Consider the following 19084-nt stretch of genomic DNA (forward strand, 5'->3'; position numbering starts at 1 on the left):
ACACGGAGGCGCCAACAGCACAATTTCATAATAATGACTTCACAGGATCGATTAGAATTCACAAGACATGTAGGGCAGATCCCCCAAATTGTCACTGGAGTGATGCAAACAGAAGGGTGACATAGTCCAAGCAAAAGGGTGAAAAACAACACTAAACCCAGGCCCATGATAATCTCAGCTCCACGATACCCCTGTCCCAAACCTCCGTGATAACCTTTACCCAGTGCCACGATAACTACAACCCATCTTTAACCCCAACCCCATAATAATTTTTACCCCTGATACCTGTGTCCATGTCCTTGGTACTATGTTTGTCTCTCTCTTCTGGACACACTCAACTGGAAATAACACCAAAAATCACCATAAGCTCCCAATCGGAGTCCTGGGCCATCGCACGTTTTCGTTTGGTTTTCCAGGAGGCCCGTATATTGTGATGACATCGGGCAGAGCAGAAAGTGGTCACACCCTCTTCGGCATGTTGAATTTAGGAGCACTTATTTCCTTGCTTGGGTTACCAGGAAATCAGTCCCCATTATTCTCTATAGATCCAGGGAGGGGCACACAGGTGCCCATAAAAACCTCCCCTGGCATCTTTATTCCGGTCGGGTTTTGGTCGCAGGCAGCTGCATTCAGCCAAGACAGGTCTGGGGAAGGCGGAACCATGGGGCATTTCTGCTCCCCACTGGCCCTAGCACTGCTGGCAATGACCCTACTGCAGGGTGAGTGTGGGGTGAGGATGTGGGGACCAGCCCTACCTCCCAGGGAGAGGGGAGCAACATACAGGTTGTGGGAGGAGGTAATTGGGCTAGTGAATAACAAGGGGATCCAATTCCTTAGACCTTCATAGACACCCCCCTGCCCATCCAGCTGGGATTTGTGCATTCAGTCCTGAGCCGCCCCATTCAGATCAATGGGGATTGTTGATTCTTGACCCTACTGGTGGTAAATCTAATAAAAACACTGCTGAGTATTTTGGCTGGTGCTGAGGATATCCGGGCTGTTCTGGGACAATGGGTGGAGCTTCGGAATTATGGGTGGAGCTACTGGCCCCCATTCCCTTCCACTCACCTTCTCAGGTCCAAGCAATGTCTGCGCATAACCCTCCAACCCCAACACACACAGACACACACACAAACACATGAATGTCTTTCCCTTCTCTGTCTTCACTCCTTAGGTGCTCAGGGGAGTTGGAATCAGACAGGTAAGACACTGACAGCAAAACTGCATGCTTACCTGCACGGGACATGTGCCATGAGGATGACGCTGGAAGCCAGGACTCCTGGGTTCTTTCCCCCGCTCTGAGAGTGGAGTGGGGCCTAGTGGGCAAAAGCAGGGCGGGGGTCGGTGGGTCAGGACTCCTTGTTCTTTGCTCATGCCATGTCAACGCTGTTCTCCTCCAGGGTGTGGCCAGCCCAGGATCTCAGGCCGAATTGTTGGGGGCGGGGATGCCCTAAGAGGACGGTGGCCATGGCAGGTCAGCATCCAACGCAATGGACACCATCTTTGCGGAGGGTCCCTCCTCTCAGCTCAGTGGGTTGTGTCAGCAGCGCATTGCTTCGAATTGTAAGTAACGGGGCCGGTAGGGACCAGTGCTGGAGAGACAGACGTCCTGCCTAGATCCATGCCAGGCGAGCCATCCCCATGTGGTGTCACTGTGTGGCTGGTCCCCACCTGCCCGCCTTAGACCCTGCTGCATTTTTAGCCGAGTGTGCAAGCCATTTGATCATCCTTTTCTCCCCCATTCCCAGCTCTCTCCTTGTCTCTTCCTATCGTGTGCACCTGGGGGAGTACCAGCTCTCCTATCCCTCCCCATGCCGGGTCTCATCCCCCGTGAGCCAGATCTTCATCCATCCCAACTACAACAGCACCTGGAAATCTGCTGACATTGCCCTAGTGCAGCTGACGGAGCCAGTGCAATACTCTGATGATATTCGCCCCATCTGCTGGCCAGGTCCCTCCGACTCCTTCCCTGACAACTACACGTGCTGGGTCACTGGTTGGGGGGCAACTAACTCTGAGGGTAAGACCATCCCCAAGGGGAGGTGCTATCACTCCACACAACAAGCCCTGTGACTCCTGGAGCCCTGTGATTCCTGCAGCATATTGAAACAATCCAGCCCAGTTCTCTGCTGCCCCCTACCAGCTGGGTACCCCCGATCAGCTCTATCCCTCACCGCCATCTTTGTGGCAGCTGATCTGCAGCGCTGGCCTTTGATCTCAGGGGGGGACCCTGATTCGATTCCCACAGAGGAATCAAACCAACTGGTTGGGGGTTGGTGCAGCTCTGGTAGCTGTGTGGAGGTAGGGAATGGAAGCAAGGGGTATGGATATGGATGAGGGGGTGGGGCTTGGGACATGGGGAGGAGAGGCAGGTGGAGGGATGGCCTTGGAGGAGCGGAGTGGGTGGGGGAGGTAGATAGTGACAGGGAATTGTCAGGCATGGAGTTAGGTTGCGGGAGGTGACAGATCCAGTACCCTGGTTCTCCTCCCCCCCAGTCTTTCTTCCACCCCCCCAGACACTGCAGGAGGTTCAGGTCCAGACGATTGACATTGCAGCCTGCAACACCCTCTACAACATTGAGCTGAACCCAAAGATTGGCCGGGACCCCATCAAACCCGGCATGATCTGCGCTGGGGACGCCGAAGGGCAGAGGGACTCCTGCAAGGTGAGGAAGGGCTGCAGTTCGGCTGGACACATGTGTAACCCAGCATGGCTCCCGGTTGCCATCTAGGGCCTGCAGCATGTAGGACAGCTACTGCAGCCACAGAGCTCCAGACCCGACTTCCTTCAAGCGGGAAGAAGTGGCTCTGGCTTTTAGAGCTGTGTGGAGCACGCCTGGGCCCCATCTCCTGGAGTCCTGTGATTAGGGCAGAGCCCCAACTTTTGTTTATTTTTTTAAAGTAATAGTTGAACCTTTGCGGTTGCATAGAGAAGAGGGTGAGTGTGGCTAGAAGGTAATCGAGGCCTGCCTGAGTCTGCAGAGAGCCTGAGCTAGTCACTCTGAGATGCGAAAACATACCAAGCATCTTAATGGAGGCTGTGCACTTCCAGCACCACTGCTCTGGGAGTCCTGCAAGCCCATCCCCAGCAGGCGTCTCTGCATAGGGCAGGAGAGGAAAAGCACAGCCACCCTTCCTGCTGTGAATGTACTAGGGGATCCCATACTGCTGCCAGTGCCCCCTTCAGAGAAAGGTGGGGGGGAAGGTGCACTTCTCGTGAGGGTGTGGCCACAATATATGGGTGGGGCCATGAAATAGCCCTTGGGCCTCAAAGAGCTGGGTTCTGGATGGTTGGAGCAGGGTGAGAGGAAGCCCTCACTAATCCCAATTTCTTTGCCCCTGTAGGGTGACTCTGGGGGGCCACTGGCCTGTGACCACAACGGGACCTGGTTCCTGATGGGGATTGTGAGTTGGGGGGATGGCTGTGGCCAGCCCAATCGTCCCGGTGTCTATACATGGACGATGGCCTACGGAGAATGGACATGGGGTCACGTGGGCTCTGGGAGCCAAGCCAGCACCATGAGGTCTTGCATCTCAGGGATGAGTGACACCAGACCCTCCTTCAGCAGCTCCATGCTTCTCTTCACCACTCTCCTGATGTCACTGTGATTCCTCCCTTCCATTGGAACACCCCCCTTTGTTCACCCAGCAATGAAACTCTGCACACTGTCTGGGGGCAGTGTGAGAAGCAGACAGGAGAATATCTGAGATCTACAAGCCACACCCCCTTGCCTGAATTTTCAGAGAGCCGGAGCCAATTGCTCTGAGATGGGGGAGTTGCTATGAGTGTGACTGATGCTGTTTCAGGTGGGATCCCTCAGGGATCTGTTTTTGACCCTACACTAAGAACATAAGAGCGGCCATACTGGGTCAGACCAATGGTCCATCTAGCCTAGTTCCCTGTCTTCTGACAATGTCCAATGGCAGGTGCTTCAGAGGGAATGAATAGAATGGGGCAATTATCGAGTGATCTATCCCCTGTCATCCATCTCCAGCTTCTAGAAGTCAGAGGTTTAGGGACCACCTTGGTTTATAGCCTCTTGTTGGACCTATCCTCCATCAACTCATCTAATTCTTTTTGAACCCAATTACACTTTTGGCCTTCACAACATCCCCTGGCAATGAGTTCCACAGGTTGACTGTGTGTCGTGTGAAGGACTTCCTTTTGTTTGTTTTAAACCTGCTGCCTATTAATGTCATCATAGGAGCCTTGGCTCTTGTGTTATGCGAAGGAGTGAATAACACTTCCCCATTCACTTTATCCACACCACTCATGATTTTATGGAACACTATCATATCCATCCTCCCGGTCATCTCTTTTATAAGATGAAAAGTCCCAGTCTCTTTTATTTCTTCCCATATGAAAGCTGTTCCATACCTGTGATCATTTGTGTTGCCCTTCTCTGTTCCTTTTCCAGTGCTAGTATATCTTTTCTGAGCTGTAGTGACCAGAATTGCACACAGGATTCAAGGAGTGGGTATATCATGGGTTTGTACTGTAGCCTTTTATTTAATTATGTGTTTAGTGATTTTGTACAGCATCACCATGAGTTTGACTCTGGTTGCAACAGTTTCAAGCTCAACAGAGTGAAATTGCCTCTGGTGCTTGTGGGCGTGGGGACAAAGGATGTCAGCACTGGGTCACTTTCCTGGGGGGCTGGAAGTTGGGCCCAGGCTTTGAACATGAATTGTTCTTTGCGGGACCCCGGACTTGGGCTAAAAAGGCCATATACTACACAAGCAATAATCATGTGCAAACCACAGCAACTTTCCAGCCTTGAAGTTAGGGAAGGAGGGAGCATATCAGAGCACCTTTTTAGCAGTGTCCAGAACAGGGCAAACCTGCCCAGTAGGCACCATGGTAACGGGATCGTAATATGGGCAGGCTATATTCCCCCCCACCCCGCAACCATTCCTCTCCTCACCACCTGGACAAAGCATGTGGTAAAAGAGTATCATCTCTTCTTTCCCAGACACCATGTGTGTTAGGGAAGGCTCGGGATCTCTCCCCCTAGTTCTTCCCTTGTTGCTAGTTTGTTAAGGGACTTCATGGTCATTCCTGCTGTTAGAATAAATGTATACGCTATGCAAGTTTTGTGGGAAATAACAAACAGGGGCGGGTATAATTATATGCCTCCCACAGCCATTAATATCAATTTATATCACCAAATAGGGATTTTATGGGACGTTGTAGAAGTGTGTGTGTTTACATATTATTTTAAATAAAAAGTTGTAAAGTAGTGAACTCAGGGCTCACTTTGTTGGTCACGAGACAAAGGGGAACGAGTGGATGAGAAGCTGTAACCGAATAAATTCTCCTTATTACTCCACCCGGCTCAATCTCTCTCTTCAACCGACCCTGCAACAGTGCTTTTCTCATATTTGGAGGGGACACACGATGTCCAAGGATAATGGCCACAGACACAGGGACAAGTGCAAAGTCTTATCTGCACGACAAGTTTTATTAAAGTAATAAGTAAAGATACAATTACTCATGCATGTATAAATCCTACAAAACTTATGCAGTAATTATAACTGCAATCATCCTCACTTCCTCACAGGTATTTCAGGGTCTGATGGACCTCTGACCAATTACTCATTAGCAGAGGGACAGTTCCTGCTGAGGTTTTTCCTGTGGATATTCCCAATTTTACCCAGCCGGGGAACCCTATATATAAAAGAGTTATATGTATTCTAATTCCAACTATGCCTAACACCGTATGCATATGCATGCCCTGTTTCCCTTATCTGTATCTCCACACCCCAGCAATTTTGGGGTGCCCCGTTTTTTATAGGTTGCTCATAGTTCGACTTATTTTTATTAGTATTTATGTACCCTGCGGTCAGTACAGATGTTTAAAGACATTACAGTCGGGTGTCTCCTGGTCTCAGACAATATATTTGCAGTTTATTGCGATCTATTTTTCTGTAATCTCACCTACTGGCGCATCTTATGCAGTGACCTTATGGGCACAGTGTTATTCCTAGGTCACACACTCATGTTAGGCATTTCTAAGCCCGTGGCCTCATATGGCCAAGCTAAAATCATACAGGTCTCAGCCTGTAGACCTTGCATTCAAACCATGCTTTACTTATATACCTAATACACATTGATCACTCCTAAATACATAGCAGTCCTATACTTCTATCATCCTATAATTTACATCTATGTAACATATATTGATTATATATGAAATAGTATATAAATTAGCCATAATATCACATAATACAATGATAAATGGGTAATGAGGTGAACTAATTGGCTACACTTTACCCCCTCGACAGGACGAATATTAATTGTATTTCGTAACTCAACATCAATATGTACTTAAAACCTATATATACTTGTGTATTCGTAACTTAGTTATTCTGTACTTATTAGGGGTGAGTTATTTCTTCGGATATCACCTCAAGAGGTGGATCTACGGTACAGAAGAATACCGAGATTTGGGAACTTGAGGTGGGTTTGTCCTATGCATAGCTTCATAAATTCCTTCCTCTCTATCATCAGCTATCGATGCTTCAGGTAAGGTGACAGTAGCTAAAAGGGAGGATACTATGGACAGTAATCCATCTCATTTCCATCTCTCTAGGAACAACGAATACTTCATTTGGGCTGCTCCTGTGTAAAATCTCATACCATGCTTGTTCTGCCTTATTCATACCATTACTACTTTCAATTAAATGTGAATCTTGCCTTTCTAACAACTGTTTTAGCTGTAAATCTCATGGTGGTATATATGCATGAAAAACTGGAGTCCTTTGCTTAATTGTATTGTTGTGTGCCCGACAACCGTAGGTACTAGTGGCTTTGACACACCAGGTGCTAGTTCATTCCAGAGCTGCAGGCCAATTCACTTGTGTATTAGTATAGATCAAAATGATTGTAAAATGTATAAGTGTGAACTTGATGTTTAAACTTCATGACAACTAATGGGATTTTTCAGAACTCGGGATTTTCAGAACCCAGGATTTTTCTGAATCCAAAGCAGTGGTAACTTAACTGTTTCTCTCCAGGCAGTATCAAGACTAAATCAAATGGGAACACAAAGCTTCTGTCTGATAAGTGATTAATACAAGCAAGCCTGATCTTATCTAAAACTACTATTTATTAGATATTAAGCATACACACATACACATATATGCAATAGGGTTAGGACATCTTGGGTATAGTTACCCACAGTATGAGGTGATTTTGAGTGATCACCAGGCTTCCAGGGGTGCTCTTTCCATCCAGCTGATGAAAAGTTTCATTGTCAGCACCTTGTCTGAAGAAAAGCTCCCTCGGACTGCTCCGAGGTATTAACTTTTACCTAATATTTTATAGCTAACTCTAGCAAAGTACATAACCTCCAGTGACTTCTAGTGTGTCAGCATAATAACCTCTACTGGATCACCAATTCTTCCAATTTCAACAGACTACTCATTATCTCAAAACATTTCTAGTATTTCTAGCCACAATAACGTCAGGGACACCTAAAACCCAGGTTGCTATTCACTCACTCTCTTCTCTAACTTTCTGTCCCATCCTCCCATTCTGATTAGCAAACTGCAAATATGCAACCTTCTGACCTTGCTTCAGAAAGGCCTAAGATTTTGCTAGCTATGTGATGTTTGGTTTTCAGCTAGCAGTGGCTGAACATACAAAATGGCTTACTGCAGTACTGTCAAGTTCAGGGGTACACCCAGGAATGTCAAATTCCGGGGTAAAAGGATGGTACTTGCATTGTTTTCACTTATCTGTATCCCATTATAATGTTGTAACGACACTAAGCTGGGGGAGTGGTAGATACCCTGCAAGGTAGGGATAGGATACAGAGTGACCTAAACAAACTGGAGGATTGGGCCAAAAGAAATCTAATGAGGTTCAACAAAGAAAAGTGCAGAGTCCTCCACTTAGGAAGAAAGAATCCCATGCACAGCTATAGACTGGGGACCGACGAGCTGGGCAGCAGCTCTGCAGAAAAGGACCTGGGGGTAACGGTGGATAAAAAGCTGGATATGAGTCAGCAGTGTGCCCTGGTTGTCAAGAAGGCCAATGGCATATTGGGCTGCATTAGGAGGGGCATTGCTAGCAGGTCACGGGAAGTGATTATTCCCTCTATTCGGCATTGGTGAGGCCGCATTTAGAATATTGTGTCCAGTTTTGGGCCCCCCAATACAAAAAGGATGTGGACAAGTTGGAGAGAGTCCAGCGGAGGGCAACAAAAATGATTAGGGGCTGGAGCACAAGACTTATGAGGAGAGGCTGAGGGAACTGGGCTTGTTTAGTCTGCAAAAGAGAAGAGTGAGGGGGATTTGATAGCGGCCTTTAACTACCTGAAAGGGGGTTCCAGGGAGGATGGGGCTAGGCTGTTCTCGGTGGTGGCAGATGACAGAACAAGGAGCAACGGTCTCAAGTTGCAGGGCGGGAGGTCTAGATTGGACATTAGGAAAAAGTTTTTTACTAGGAGGGTGGTGAAGCACTGGAATGGGTTAAGGGAGGTGGTGGAATCTCCATCCTTAGAGGTTTTTAAGCTGCGGCTTGACAAAGCCCTGGTTGGGATGATATAGCTGAGGTTAGTCCTGCTTTGAGCAGGGGGTTGGACTAGATGACCTCCTGAGGTCCCTTCCAACTCTAATATTCTATGATTCTATGATTCTATGATTCTATTTAAATTGTGCATAGCCCTGTAACTAAATAACCCATCAAGTGAAAAAGAAGCCCTGTAGAATGCAAATGAAGAGCTATAACAGAAAAATACTCATTTCAAAACAAGTGGTCCTTGTGTGTGATGATCGGAGGTCAAGGACTCAAACTGCATTTCTCACTCTCCACCATGAAAGGAAAAGCCCATGGGGTTAGTGACCCTGTCAGCTTGTTTTCTGTGAGAAGAAGCTTTAAGTATGAATTAAAGGAAGGATCCTTCATCTCTGCACTGTTTGGACTCTTACAGGGAAGTGTACCAGATGTAAAGTAGAGATCTCCAGAAACAATCTGGATACCCTAAAAAGACTTCTGCGAAACTGGCAGTTTATTACACCACTGCCGCCATTTGGAATTACAAACTGTGGCTCACCTGTGCATACATTTTACCTGCTTTAACCTCTCACTATGTCTCATTTCCTTTTCTTAGCTAATAAACCTTTAGTTTAATATAGAATTGGCTACCAGTGTTGTCTTTGGTGTAAAATCTAGAGCATCAACTGATCTGGGATAAATGACTGGTCTCTTGGGACTGGGAGCAATCTGATGTTGTGTGACTTTTTGGTTTAAGTGACCTTTTATCACAAAGTCCAGTTTATCTGGAAAGTCTGAGGAGACTGTCTGTGTCTCCATGGTAAGATTGGTATAATGATCCAGGATTTCACGCTTGTCTCTGGCTTGGTGAAATCTAACTATAGAACATACCACCAGCTTTGGCGATCTGCCCTATTTTCTGACAGTCTGCCCTGAGGTCGGCACTCACAATCGTGAGCCACTCCACACAGCATGATAAGGTGTTTGGATTCCAGTTCCAAATAAACCTGTAATATTGTTTAAAATTCGAAAAGGATTAATTTCTCATTTCCTTCTGGGAACATAAATGTTGGTCTTTATATTGACACGTAAATTGGCAATATCTTATATTCATTGTTAAGCAGTAACCTTATCCAGAAGGAGTACTGAAAAGAAATACGTGACCTTTGTGGCCTTACAATAACTAAATTCACTCATTTGCCAATTAGATAAATTTAACACAACACGGGTATGCATAAATTGTACTTGATTGACCAATACGCCTGGTACAGGTGTATCAGTGAGACCACTAGCAAGGCCTTCTTGTAGAACTAGACATTCCACAGGGTCCTGTGAACGATAGTCCTTTCCCACTACTATTACCTGTACTTCTACTTTACAATATTGGTTAATAACTTTTACACTACACAAAGACTTAATTTGGATTCAGGCTTCATGCTATCTTCTGTTTTCATAATCTAGGTTATATATAGTCAATGATCCACATTTCACTGAGTTTTGACATTTGGTTTTGTTTTTCCATAATGCATATGGAATTCCATCAGTTATTGGTGAAGATTTATCTCCAGTTATAACATGTTTTACATCCTCCCACCTGGATTCCTCAATTAAGAGAGAGATTTTTTTTCCCAATCTACAAAAGACATTTGCTCATTTTCTTCTATATTATATGCAAGAACAAGTTTCTCACCTATTACTCCTTTAACTTTTTGACAAAACTTGTTATGAATAGTTGGAAGAGTTGTTTGACTGATGGTTGTTTTTAAAAAAAATAATGCATGTACTTTCCTCCAGGTTTTTGGACCTCCAGTTGAAAATCCCTTTATAATATAAATTTTCATCTACCATCTAATGTTAGATGTATCTCTAATCTATGCAGACCTGACAGAGGACTTGGTATCTTAAGTATATTCAAAGTTGTACTATTAGTCCATGCGATAAAGAATGTTTTATTCCAAGTTTTGGTCATATATTGTCCCAGTATTGGTTGACAGTTTTATTCAAAGAAAATCTCAGTTGATAGGTGTGGTACACTTAACTTGAGTCCTTGATCTTGTTTCATTTGTCCTCACACCCAAATAACTGTTATTTATTGCATTATGAGCCTCAGTAGGCAAGTCTGAGAATCATCCCAACAACCTGTTTAACCTTGGTTATTCTTATTTCCTGTTGTACTGGAACAGTCTGTGATTGTTCTGTTTGAAGTGCAGTATTAAGGCAGTAATACAGAATCCACGCTAAGATATGCATTTTCTTTTCCTGCTACTGGGCCAGCTGTATCTGGTTCTCCACTTCCTCTTTTGCGGTCGATGTCTCTGGTTCCTTTGCCTGTGGAGAAATATTTCTTTTCTGGCACAACTTGAAGCAATTGGCATAGTAGAATTTATCTACCTTTCTTTTTCCTCTTGTTATTCTAATTTTGTACAGAGAGGAACTGAGTCTATCCATAAGATAGTGTGGACCAGTCCATCAGTTACATAAATTGTGTTCTGGTCGAGTCTATGATAGGAGCATCACCAGATCTCCACTTTCCCAAGCGTTCTCTATTTGGACTTTATCAAAATAGGCTTTTGCTTTCTATTTGGACTTTCCCAATTTAACTGCTACCTGCAAGTGAACCTGATTAAGATGTTTCTTCAATGCTTGCAGATAGGTCTCTAGTTTGACTCCCTCCCTTGAGCCACTGGTATGCCACAAAAGGTGCTCTGGCATTTGCATAGTTCAGTCAGTCATCACCTCAAAGGGGGTATGATCTGTGGAGGCAGCTGGAGTTGCCCTGAGTGTCATTAAAATGATTGGAATCAGGATATCCCAGTTGCATCCAGTGGCATCCTTCAGCTTCCGCAGCATTAATTTGATGGTGTGATTCATTCGCTATGCCATCCCTGACGATTGAAACTTATATGGAATATGCAATTTTTGTTGCACTGCTAACAACTGTCAACATCTTTGGAACACATGTGTTCCTCTGCCTGGCTCAGCCCCAGCGGGGAGTCCCCCAGTGAGTGAAGATTCCTTTCACCAAGATCTTTGCTGTGGTTAAAGCAGTATTTATCTTAAGGGGAAATGCTTCCACCCATTTAGAGAATGGATCAATAACAGCAAGAAGGTATTGGCTTCCCCTGATCATTGGAGCTTTTTATTTGGGGAGGCATTTTTTAATGTGAAAACTGGGCCAAGGTTTCCCCTTGATCAGCATCTGGGTACACACGACGGCTCCCAGAATACAAGAGGGCACGTGGTAACAGAGATAAGGATCCTACTGGTGTCATTGTTATATCCTTACCCTGAAACAACAAAGTCCAGTACACCAGTCGAGCATTAGACACCTGTCCATCCTTGACCCAATGAGAACTGGAGGTGTGTGTATGCGGGATGCAGCACTATTCAGTTTAAACCAATTAAAAATGCAAGACGCTTGGTTGTCCAGCTGGCGGCCAATAAATATTTATCATGAGTGGACTATTCACGTTCCACTGGGCTCATTCCTCTAGAGGCATAGGCTACCAGCCTGATTTTCCCATGCCTCTCTTTAGAAGCCACTGCTGCAAGTGCAGCTGTACTCAAAGAAACCTCTCTAAATCAATAAAAGTTATGTTGTCTGTCCATACCTGGTACGTTTGAACAATTCCTTCCCTGTTGCTAATTGCCGGGCAGACTGCTTTAAACCAGTCAATTATTCTATCAGCGTTCACACGCAGGTATGACTTAATATTACGTGACAGAGTGAGATTATCCCATTCCACTGCTGTAATTTGATAGTCCTCTATTTGATGTGTTGTTTTTAAAGCCGGTATGTCAGTGTTGAGAATGAAAATAAAGGTCATGACCTGATTACAATGATGACATTATCGAGATTCCAGTAACAGGCATGCTCCCCCTTGGTCTCTTTAGTAGCAGTAATCCAACACCGAGTCATTTTTAGGGGTAGAAGCAGAGATGACTCGTACCTGCCACTCGTTCGGGGGGAGAGGGGCAGAGTGAGGGCAGTGGCTTCAGCAGATGTTATTGAGCATGCTCAGTCAGTGAAAGTATGCTTTATTACAAGCCTAGCAGCAAATCTGGGGAGGGGAGCATGACCCCTTGTTCCCCCTCTACACCGCACCTCTGGATAGGGGTGTTTTTTGATGGGTGTAGCCTGACTACAGTCTTCTTTCTGTTTCACACATTAGATTTAGAACAGTCCCTGCAGGATGAGTTTGGCTCACCACTCCCAGTATAGTGGGATCATTAGAGATTTCTACCCAATGGCGTCTGACTACAAGATGTGTCTGATTCATTCTTTGTGTGTCAGCCAGTCCCTCTGCACATTGGATTCCTGCTCCCCATGCTCAACAGGCCTCATATCCAGATTAATTTCATGACCTGTGAAAACAATTGCTTCTCTCTCCTTTTTTTTTGTTTTTTGGTAAGTAGCATAATTGTATATATTTTAACCCTTCTTTAATTAATCCACATTGGAAAGGGCACCACGGGTTATACCAACCTGCTGCCAGTAATCCACATCCAATTCAAACAAAATTTCATCCTCTGTCATGGGATTTCCCAAAAGAAATGTAGCGTTTGGTTGGATTACAGGCCCTGTACTTGTTCATCTGACCTTTGGGCCCAGCATCCAGAGTCTTTCCTTTCCTTCCTGTTCCATTCTGATGTGTATCTATTATTCCACCATTTAACCATTATTCCATTATTAACCATTATTCCACCAGTTAACACATTGCCTATTCCCCACCAGATCCATCCTTTTCCAGTTAGTTGTCTAACAGCGTAGGGCCTGCTTAATTCAATTCTTGTCGTTTGATTCCAGTCTTTTTGTATTAATTCCTGAGCACCAATATGGTGTTTAGGTCCAAATTCAGTTAACTTCCATTACCAATTTGAAAAGATTCCATTATGCTTACCTTGTAAACGGTCATCCCTTGAGATAGCCTGTAAAAACACCACAAGAGATGTAACAAACAGCTCTTTTAACTGCCTGGCTTGTTTCCACCGAGGTGGGGGTCCCTCACTTACACCAAATACAGTGAAGATCTCAGTTTATCTAGAGTTGGCCATGGGCCTTTCAGTTCTCCTTTGGGAATTTTTTCTTGGGTGCTGGTCCGTTTTAACCATTTCCTTTCCCCATATTTGCCATTGCCGGATGTCACTAGCCTTATCAAATGCTTATCATAGAATCATAGAAGATGAGGGTTGCAAGGGATCTCAGGAGGTATCTAGTCCCACCCCTTGCTCAAAGCAGGACAAAGCCCAACTAAATCTAAACGCTTGATTCTTTTTTTTTTTTTTTTTTTTACTGCTCTGCGGCTTGCTGTGCTGCGGTAGCTGGCTGGACTCTACCCAACCAGTATTTGAGGCTATTCAAATTGTTGTTGATAGTGTTCTTATAGTCTCCGAATCTGGAGGGTACAATACATTTTCGCATCTGGGCAGAGGTCTCCCAAACAATATTTCATATGGACTAAATCCGGTCATGCAATTTGGGTGACTCTGGATTCTCATAAGCACCCATGGGAGCGCCATATGCCAGTTTGTCCCCAATTCATCTTACACATTGGATAGCTCAATTTTGAGAGATTTGTTCATCCTTTCTACCTTATCTCCAGCTTGGGGGTGGTATAGGATATGTACTAGCAAGGGAATGCCAGTCCAGATTCCCAGGTTCAAGTAGACTTGCCCAATAAATGCCGGTCCATTATCAGAGTCAGTACTGTGAGGCAGACCCCAATCAGGAAATATTTCTGTCACTAGAACTCTGGCGGCTGTGTGACCATCTTCCTTCCTGGTGGGGAATGCCCCCACCCACTTGCTAAAACTGTCTACAATTACAAACAGAAATCTCTTTTTCCTTGGTGTGATGGGTAGTGGCCCTACAAAATCTACTGGTGGGCATTGTAAAGGTCCTTTTAAAGCCTGATGCATTAATTTGCCTCTCCTTGTCCTTCTGGCAAAGCCATGTTAAGCAGCTATGGGTATGTGTAACCCTTCTGCCACTTGAAGTCAGTAGCTACAAGGGCCGAGTTCAATACCTAGGGGATCCTTTTCAACAGCACATCACAAAACTGGCTTCAGCCTCCACCCGGTAACCTCGGACAATTATATACCACCCCGGGCACCTCTAGAGGCAACGCACAGTGTCTGAGTGTAGAAAAGAAACTTTTAATAAAAAGGGGGAAAGTAACTGGCATTAACTTGGAAAAATGCCGCCAGCAGGATTCCTAAGCAAAAAACCATGAGCAAAACACCCACCCCAGAGTTTGTTGGGCCGTGTCCTTTTGATTCAGGCTCTTAAGTCCAGCAACCAAAAGTTCCTTTAACGTGCCCCTCACTTTTCCCTCCACCACACCCCACTCACAGTTGTTGTCCTTGGTCTGTGAAGATTCAGAGTTCAGAAATGCATCCGCATGAGTTTACCTCCCACTCTGGTGGAGGAGCACCTTTGCTCATTCTGTTCTCTAGGCACTTGCTCTGCCATCTGCAACTCCACTCCACCAGCCAGCTGGCCACCCTCTATGTTCCCTCAGCCGCTCTCTGCTCTGCCCCCTCTGGGATGTCTTGAGGTCCCACTAATTAACACCAGCTCCCCATGATTTCAGCTGTTCGGGGAAGCCTCGCTGCTAGTGCAGTCTGGGTGGTCTTTTGTATCAGAGATAGTCCCAAATACTTAAATCTGATTATCAGCAGGTTCAGCTCTGTGTTCTGCAACAAGACTCTCAATTGAATCTTAAACAACTCTGTTATTATCCAGTAGAGAAAGAAATGACCATATAATACCTTAGACCATTTTGGTTTTATTCACTTTGGCACCCCTGTGCCCTGCCTAGCAAGTGCAGTTAGGTTGAGGGTGAGTCCCTCAATCAGGGTATGCCAGCACAGTTCTTCTGCCCTTGATTCACACAAGGATAACAACCCTTTAGTGTCCCTGCTCCCAACAACAAAGTGACCTGTGATTCAATGCCAGCCAACATTCCCATCGTGCAGTGCGCTGAGGCAGAGTGGGCGTGTCTATGCAAACAAGTTCAGTTAATGGAGTCTGCTTCCCTGGCTCATCACTAGATGACAGGCTAGAGCTCATGCAGACCCTGCTTACTTCTGTATTTCTAAATCTTCTCCCATTCCGGGACACCATCCCACTTTTTAAAGTTTTTCTACTGCTTCTTCTAATTTCTCCTATTGAACCGTGTATCCATCCCAGGAGTAGCTGGTGCATTTACTGGGGTACCACTAGAACCCATTCACCGTCTGGTTTTGCTATAAATAAATTCCCTTCCTTTTTTCTTGGGTCCCTCTGCCACTTTGAGGGGTATTCTGCAATCCATTGCTGTATTAGTTCATCCTTCCCTTGCATGGTCTGTAGTATCTGCATTTCTTCCTTATTTTCTTTTACTTATTTTTTGTCCTTTCTATGTTTGTGCCTGGGTGGCTACAGCCCCAAACATAGCCTTCCAGAGCGTACCAACAATCGCTGCTTCCTGGCAAGTTTATCTGCCCATTCACTTCCGCATAGCGACAGATCATTTCGCCCATGTGCCCTTGATTTTAACCATTCTGACCCTTTTATAATTCGCTGCTAGGCATTCCACCCTTTGCCAAAGAGAATATGTATAATTTCAGACACTTCTGTTCCTGTAAACGTCATAGTGGCCCACCACTGAAGGTAAATGGTGGCCTCTATTTTATACGTAATCTGAATCAGCCCCAATAATTATTTCAGTCTGTTTTTCTTTCATCACTACTAGCACTTGTAGTAAGAAGTGAGACCTTAAGACCTGCAATCTAGCAGAACAGGCTAAGGCTTAAGGCCTAAGTGGAAAAAACCAAGTTAACAGAAACCAGCCTATGAACTTATGACCTGACTGAAACTGGCACGGAGAAAACGCTGATACTGCAAGCATACACATCTCCAAAATATTACTAATATCAAAATATTACTAAAGATACACAGTGGGTGCAGAAGGCACCAAGACATCCTGACACCACAGACATAACCGACTCCCTGAAATGACACTTTGATGAACAGAAATGTCTAATAAGTTGATAAATGGAGTTGCTTTGCCCAAATCGTCCAATTTACAGTAAAGGGTGGTGTTACACTACATCAAGAGGGTGGCAACTATCTACGTCGAAGGGGGCAGAGCAAAATTGTCTGTGACAGTGTATAAAAGAGTGTGTCAGAGGGAACGATGCCGTCCGGCCTAGAAGATAACGGAAAATCCCGCCATTAAGTTGTGGCGAGTCCATTGTAACAGAGCACTCATATTTGAAGTGTACCAGTAGCTATTCTATGGGTCCCTTCTCATTGAGCTTCAACTGCAATAAACCTGGCTCAGGTGCCTTCATTGCTCAGCTACTCTGTGGTCGTGTCAAGTCATTCGATCGTGAGTGCCGTCTCGGTGACCTGCGCAGAGCTGGGACAGCACCTACATGGGGGAACACACACACAGCCTGCACTGACAAGCACCAACAGCACTAACAAGACCAACAACAACACTTACATAACTGTCACTACCTCTGTGGATTGGGTTCCTCCGTTTTTCTATTTTGTCTTGAAAACATGCTCTAATTGCATATCTCCTGTAAGGCATGCCCCTGCTAATCCTGTAACTTGCTTTCCTTTCTCATAAAATAAGCTGCCATCCACATACCAGATGGTTTTCCCTATTGCCTATTCAATTGAGGTTACCTTAAAAATAGGATGCACTTTAACTTCCCCTTGGGGCTCACAGACGTGTTCCTGACCAATTAAGGTCAGACTTCATATTGATATCACCTGTTCTTAGAATGTAACCAGCTGCGCATCTTCCGTCACGTGAGCAAAGACCCACACTGTAGCCTTATGCACTCTCACGTGCCCTTTAGATACATTTTCTTGGCTCAGTAACTTTCATAGTGCATGACGGCTTTTAACAACCACTTCGCCTGCTCCAATAATTGCCTGTGCAGTGTCCAGCAGGCAGCCAGAGCAATCTGCTCACAAGCCCCCAGCTTATGTTTTGTACCTCTTCAAACTGTGCTAAAATAGGTCTTTCCCCAGCTCCTGCATCCTGAGTGAGCATGCTCAAAATACAAACATTCTTTACACTAGGATACAATACAAAGGGAAGATCATTTTTTGAGGCAGCCAAAGTGGGAGCTTCCTTTGGCCCTGCTTTCAAACTTTCCCATGCACTAGATACCTCCTTTGTCCATGTGCACTGTGGTCTTTTAAGCACTTCATGCAAGGGTCCTGCCTTCTGTGCATATCCTACTATAAATGCCTGGCAAAAATTAGTGAGAGAGAGGTTGATAATACATTCTATTCTTTCTTTAGCCACTGCTCTGACTCCTCCACTGACTTTAATTCCTAAGTACTGCACCTCTTTCTGTTTAATTTGGGAGTCTGAAGGGTTACATTTCAAGCCATATGCTCAATGGCAATGCAGCAAACACTGCACTGATCTTTCATGTTCCTTTTTTGTCTCACTAACCACCAAGATATCATCCACATACTGGAATATTTTTCCTGTCTGGAGCAGTCCTTCCATTTCTAACATATTCCTTACTGCAGCATGGGATATTGTGGGTGTGTCACAATAGCCCATGGGCAAGACAGTCCAGCAATACTGGGTGCTCTGGAACACAAAAGCTGTTTGATACTGAGATTCTGGACTCAAGACCAAGCTCCAAAAAACATTCCCAATGTCAAATACAGAGAACCATTTCATTTCTGGGGTCACGACCTCCAGGAGCTCTGGGTGAGCCGCTACTACAACGGCCCCTCACTTGGTGGTTTTATTTAGTCTTATTTAGATGCAGATGGGAGAGGAATTGATATCTTCCTGCAACACCCATGTTCCTGAGTCTGCAGCGAGCCTAAGCCAATTGTTCTAAGAAGAGGGAACTGCCTGAGTGTGACTGATGCAGCAATACTGCCTGAGTCTGCAGAGAGCCTTGGCAAGGAGGTGAACTGCTCCAAGTGCACCTCTAGGGGGCAGCACTTGGACATGCAGACCAAAGATGGTTGGGATTGGATCACTGGAAGATTGGCATTATCGGGAAATGTTTTGTATAGCTCCCTCCTGTGGCTCCACAGTGCTCCCTGTGTATGATATAGGGATGCTGCATCCCCATGTCATGTGTTCAGAAATAAAATGGTTTTGGGTCAAACTCTGCTCCGGGATTCACTCTTGGTTTCCCAGCTGGCTTCAACGAGCCTCTGAAGAAGGTCTATTGTTTCTGCAAGAGCTGCTGCTTGGAACAGCCTCTGCCCCATCTGTTCCAACAGGGGACTCATCACTGTCACAGCCTGCCCAGACTCAGCTTCCATAGTACATTCGTAGATTCAGGGGCAGCCAAGCTGAAACCCAGCCCCTCCTACGTGCCCTCAGGTGATCTTATGGTTAGCTTTGCGGTTAGTCCTGGAACCCAACTCTACTCTACGCACCACTTCATTTACTCAGGTCACTGCTGTGGAGGGACCCCCAAGTTTTATCCTGCTTCGGGCTCTCATTTTTCCTTCTTCAAGCATTCTGGAACCAGAGCGCCCCTGCTTCTAAAAGTTTCCCCACGTGACCTTACACAGAACCTTAGAAATGTCGGGCTGGGAGG

At 45.4% G+C, this 19084-nt stretch overlaps 1 protein-coding gene across 1 annotated transcript; it reads left to right on the forward strand.

Moving 5' to 3' along the window:
• Nucleotides 1-661: 661 nt before the first annotated feature.
• LOC137144794 (serine protease 27-like) lies at nt 662-3609 on the forward strand. Its single transcript, XM_067535283.1, has 6 exons — nt 662-719; nt 1175-1201; nt 1401-1563; nt 1749-2020; nt 2497-2666; nt 3346-3609. The coding sequence occupies exons 1-6, from the start codon at nt 662-664 to the stop codon at nt 3607-3609; spliced, it is 954 nt and encodes a 317-aa protein (XP_067391384.1).
• The last annotated feature ends 15475 nt before the right edge of the window (nt 3610-19084 follow it).

The sequence above is a fragment of the Emydura macquarii genome, unplaced genomic scaffold, assembly GCF_026122565.2.
Source record: "Emydura macquarii macquarii isolate MOO-44397 ecotype Brisbane River unplaced genomic scaffold, CSIRO-AGI_Emac_v2 contig_3485, whole genome shotgun sequence".
NCBI lineage: Eukaryota > Metazoa > Chordata > Testudines > Chelidae > Emydura > Emydura macquarii.

Excerpts from the sequence above, each read along its gene's own strand:
- LOC137144794 (XM_067535283.1), top strand. The coding sequence starts at position 662 with ATGGGGCATTTCTGCTCCCCACTGGCCCTAGCACTGCTGGCAATGACC. Across the intron at positions 720-1,174 it reads GGCAATGACCCTACTGCAGG|GTGCTCAGGGGAGTTGGAAT; the intron begins GTGAGTGTGGGG and ends TTCACTCCTTAG. Across the intron at positions 1,564-1,748 it reads GCAGCGCATTGCTTCGAATT|CTCTCTCCTTGTCTCTTCCT; the intron begins GTAAGTAACGGG and ends CCCCATTCCCAG.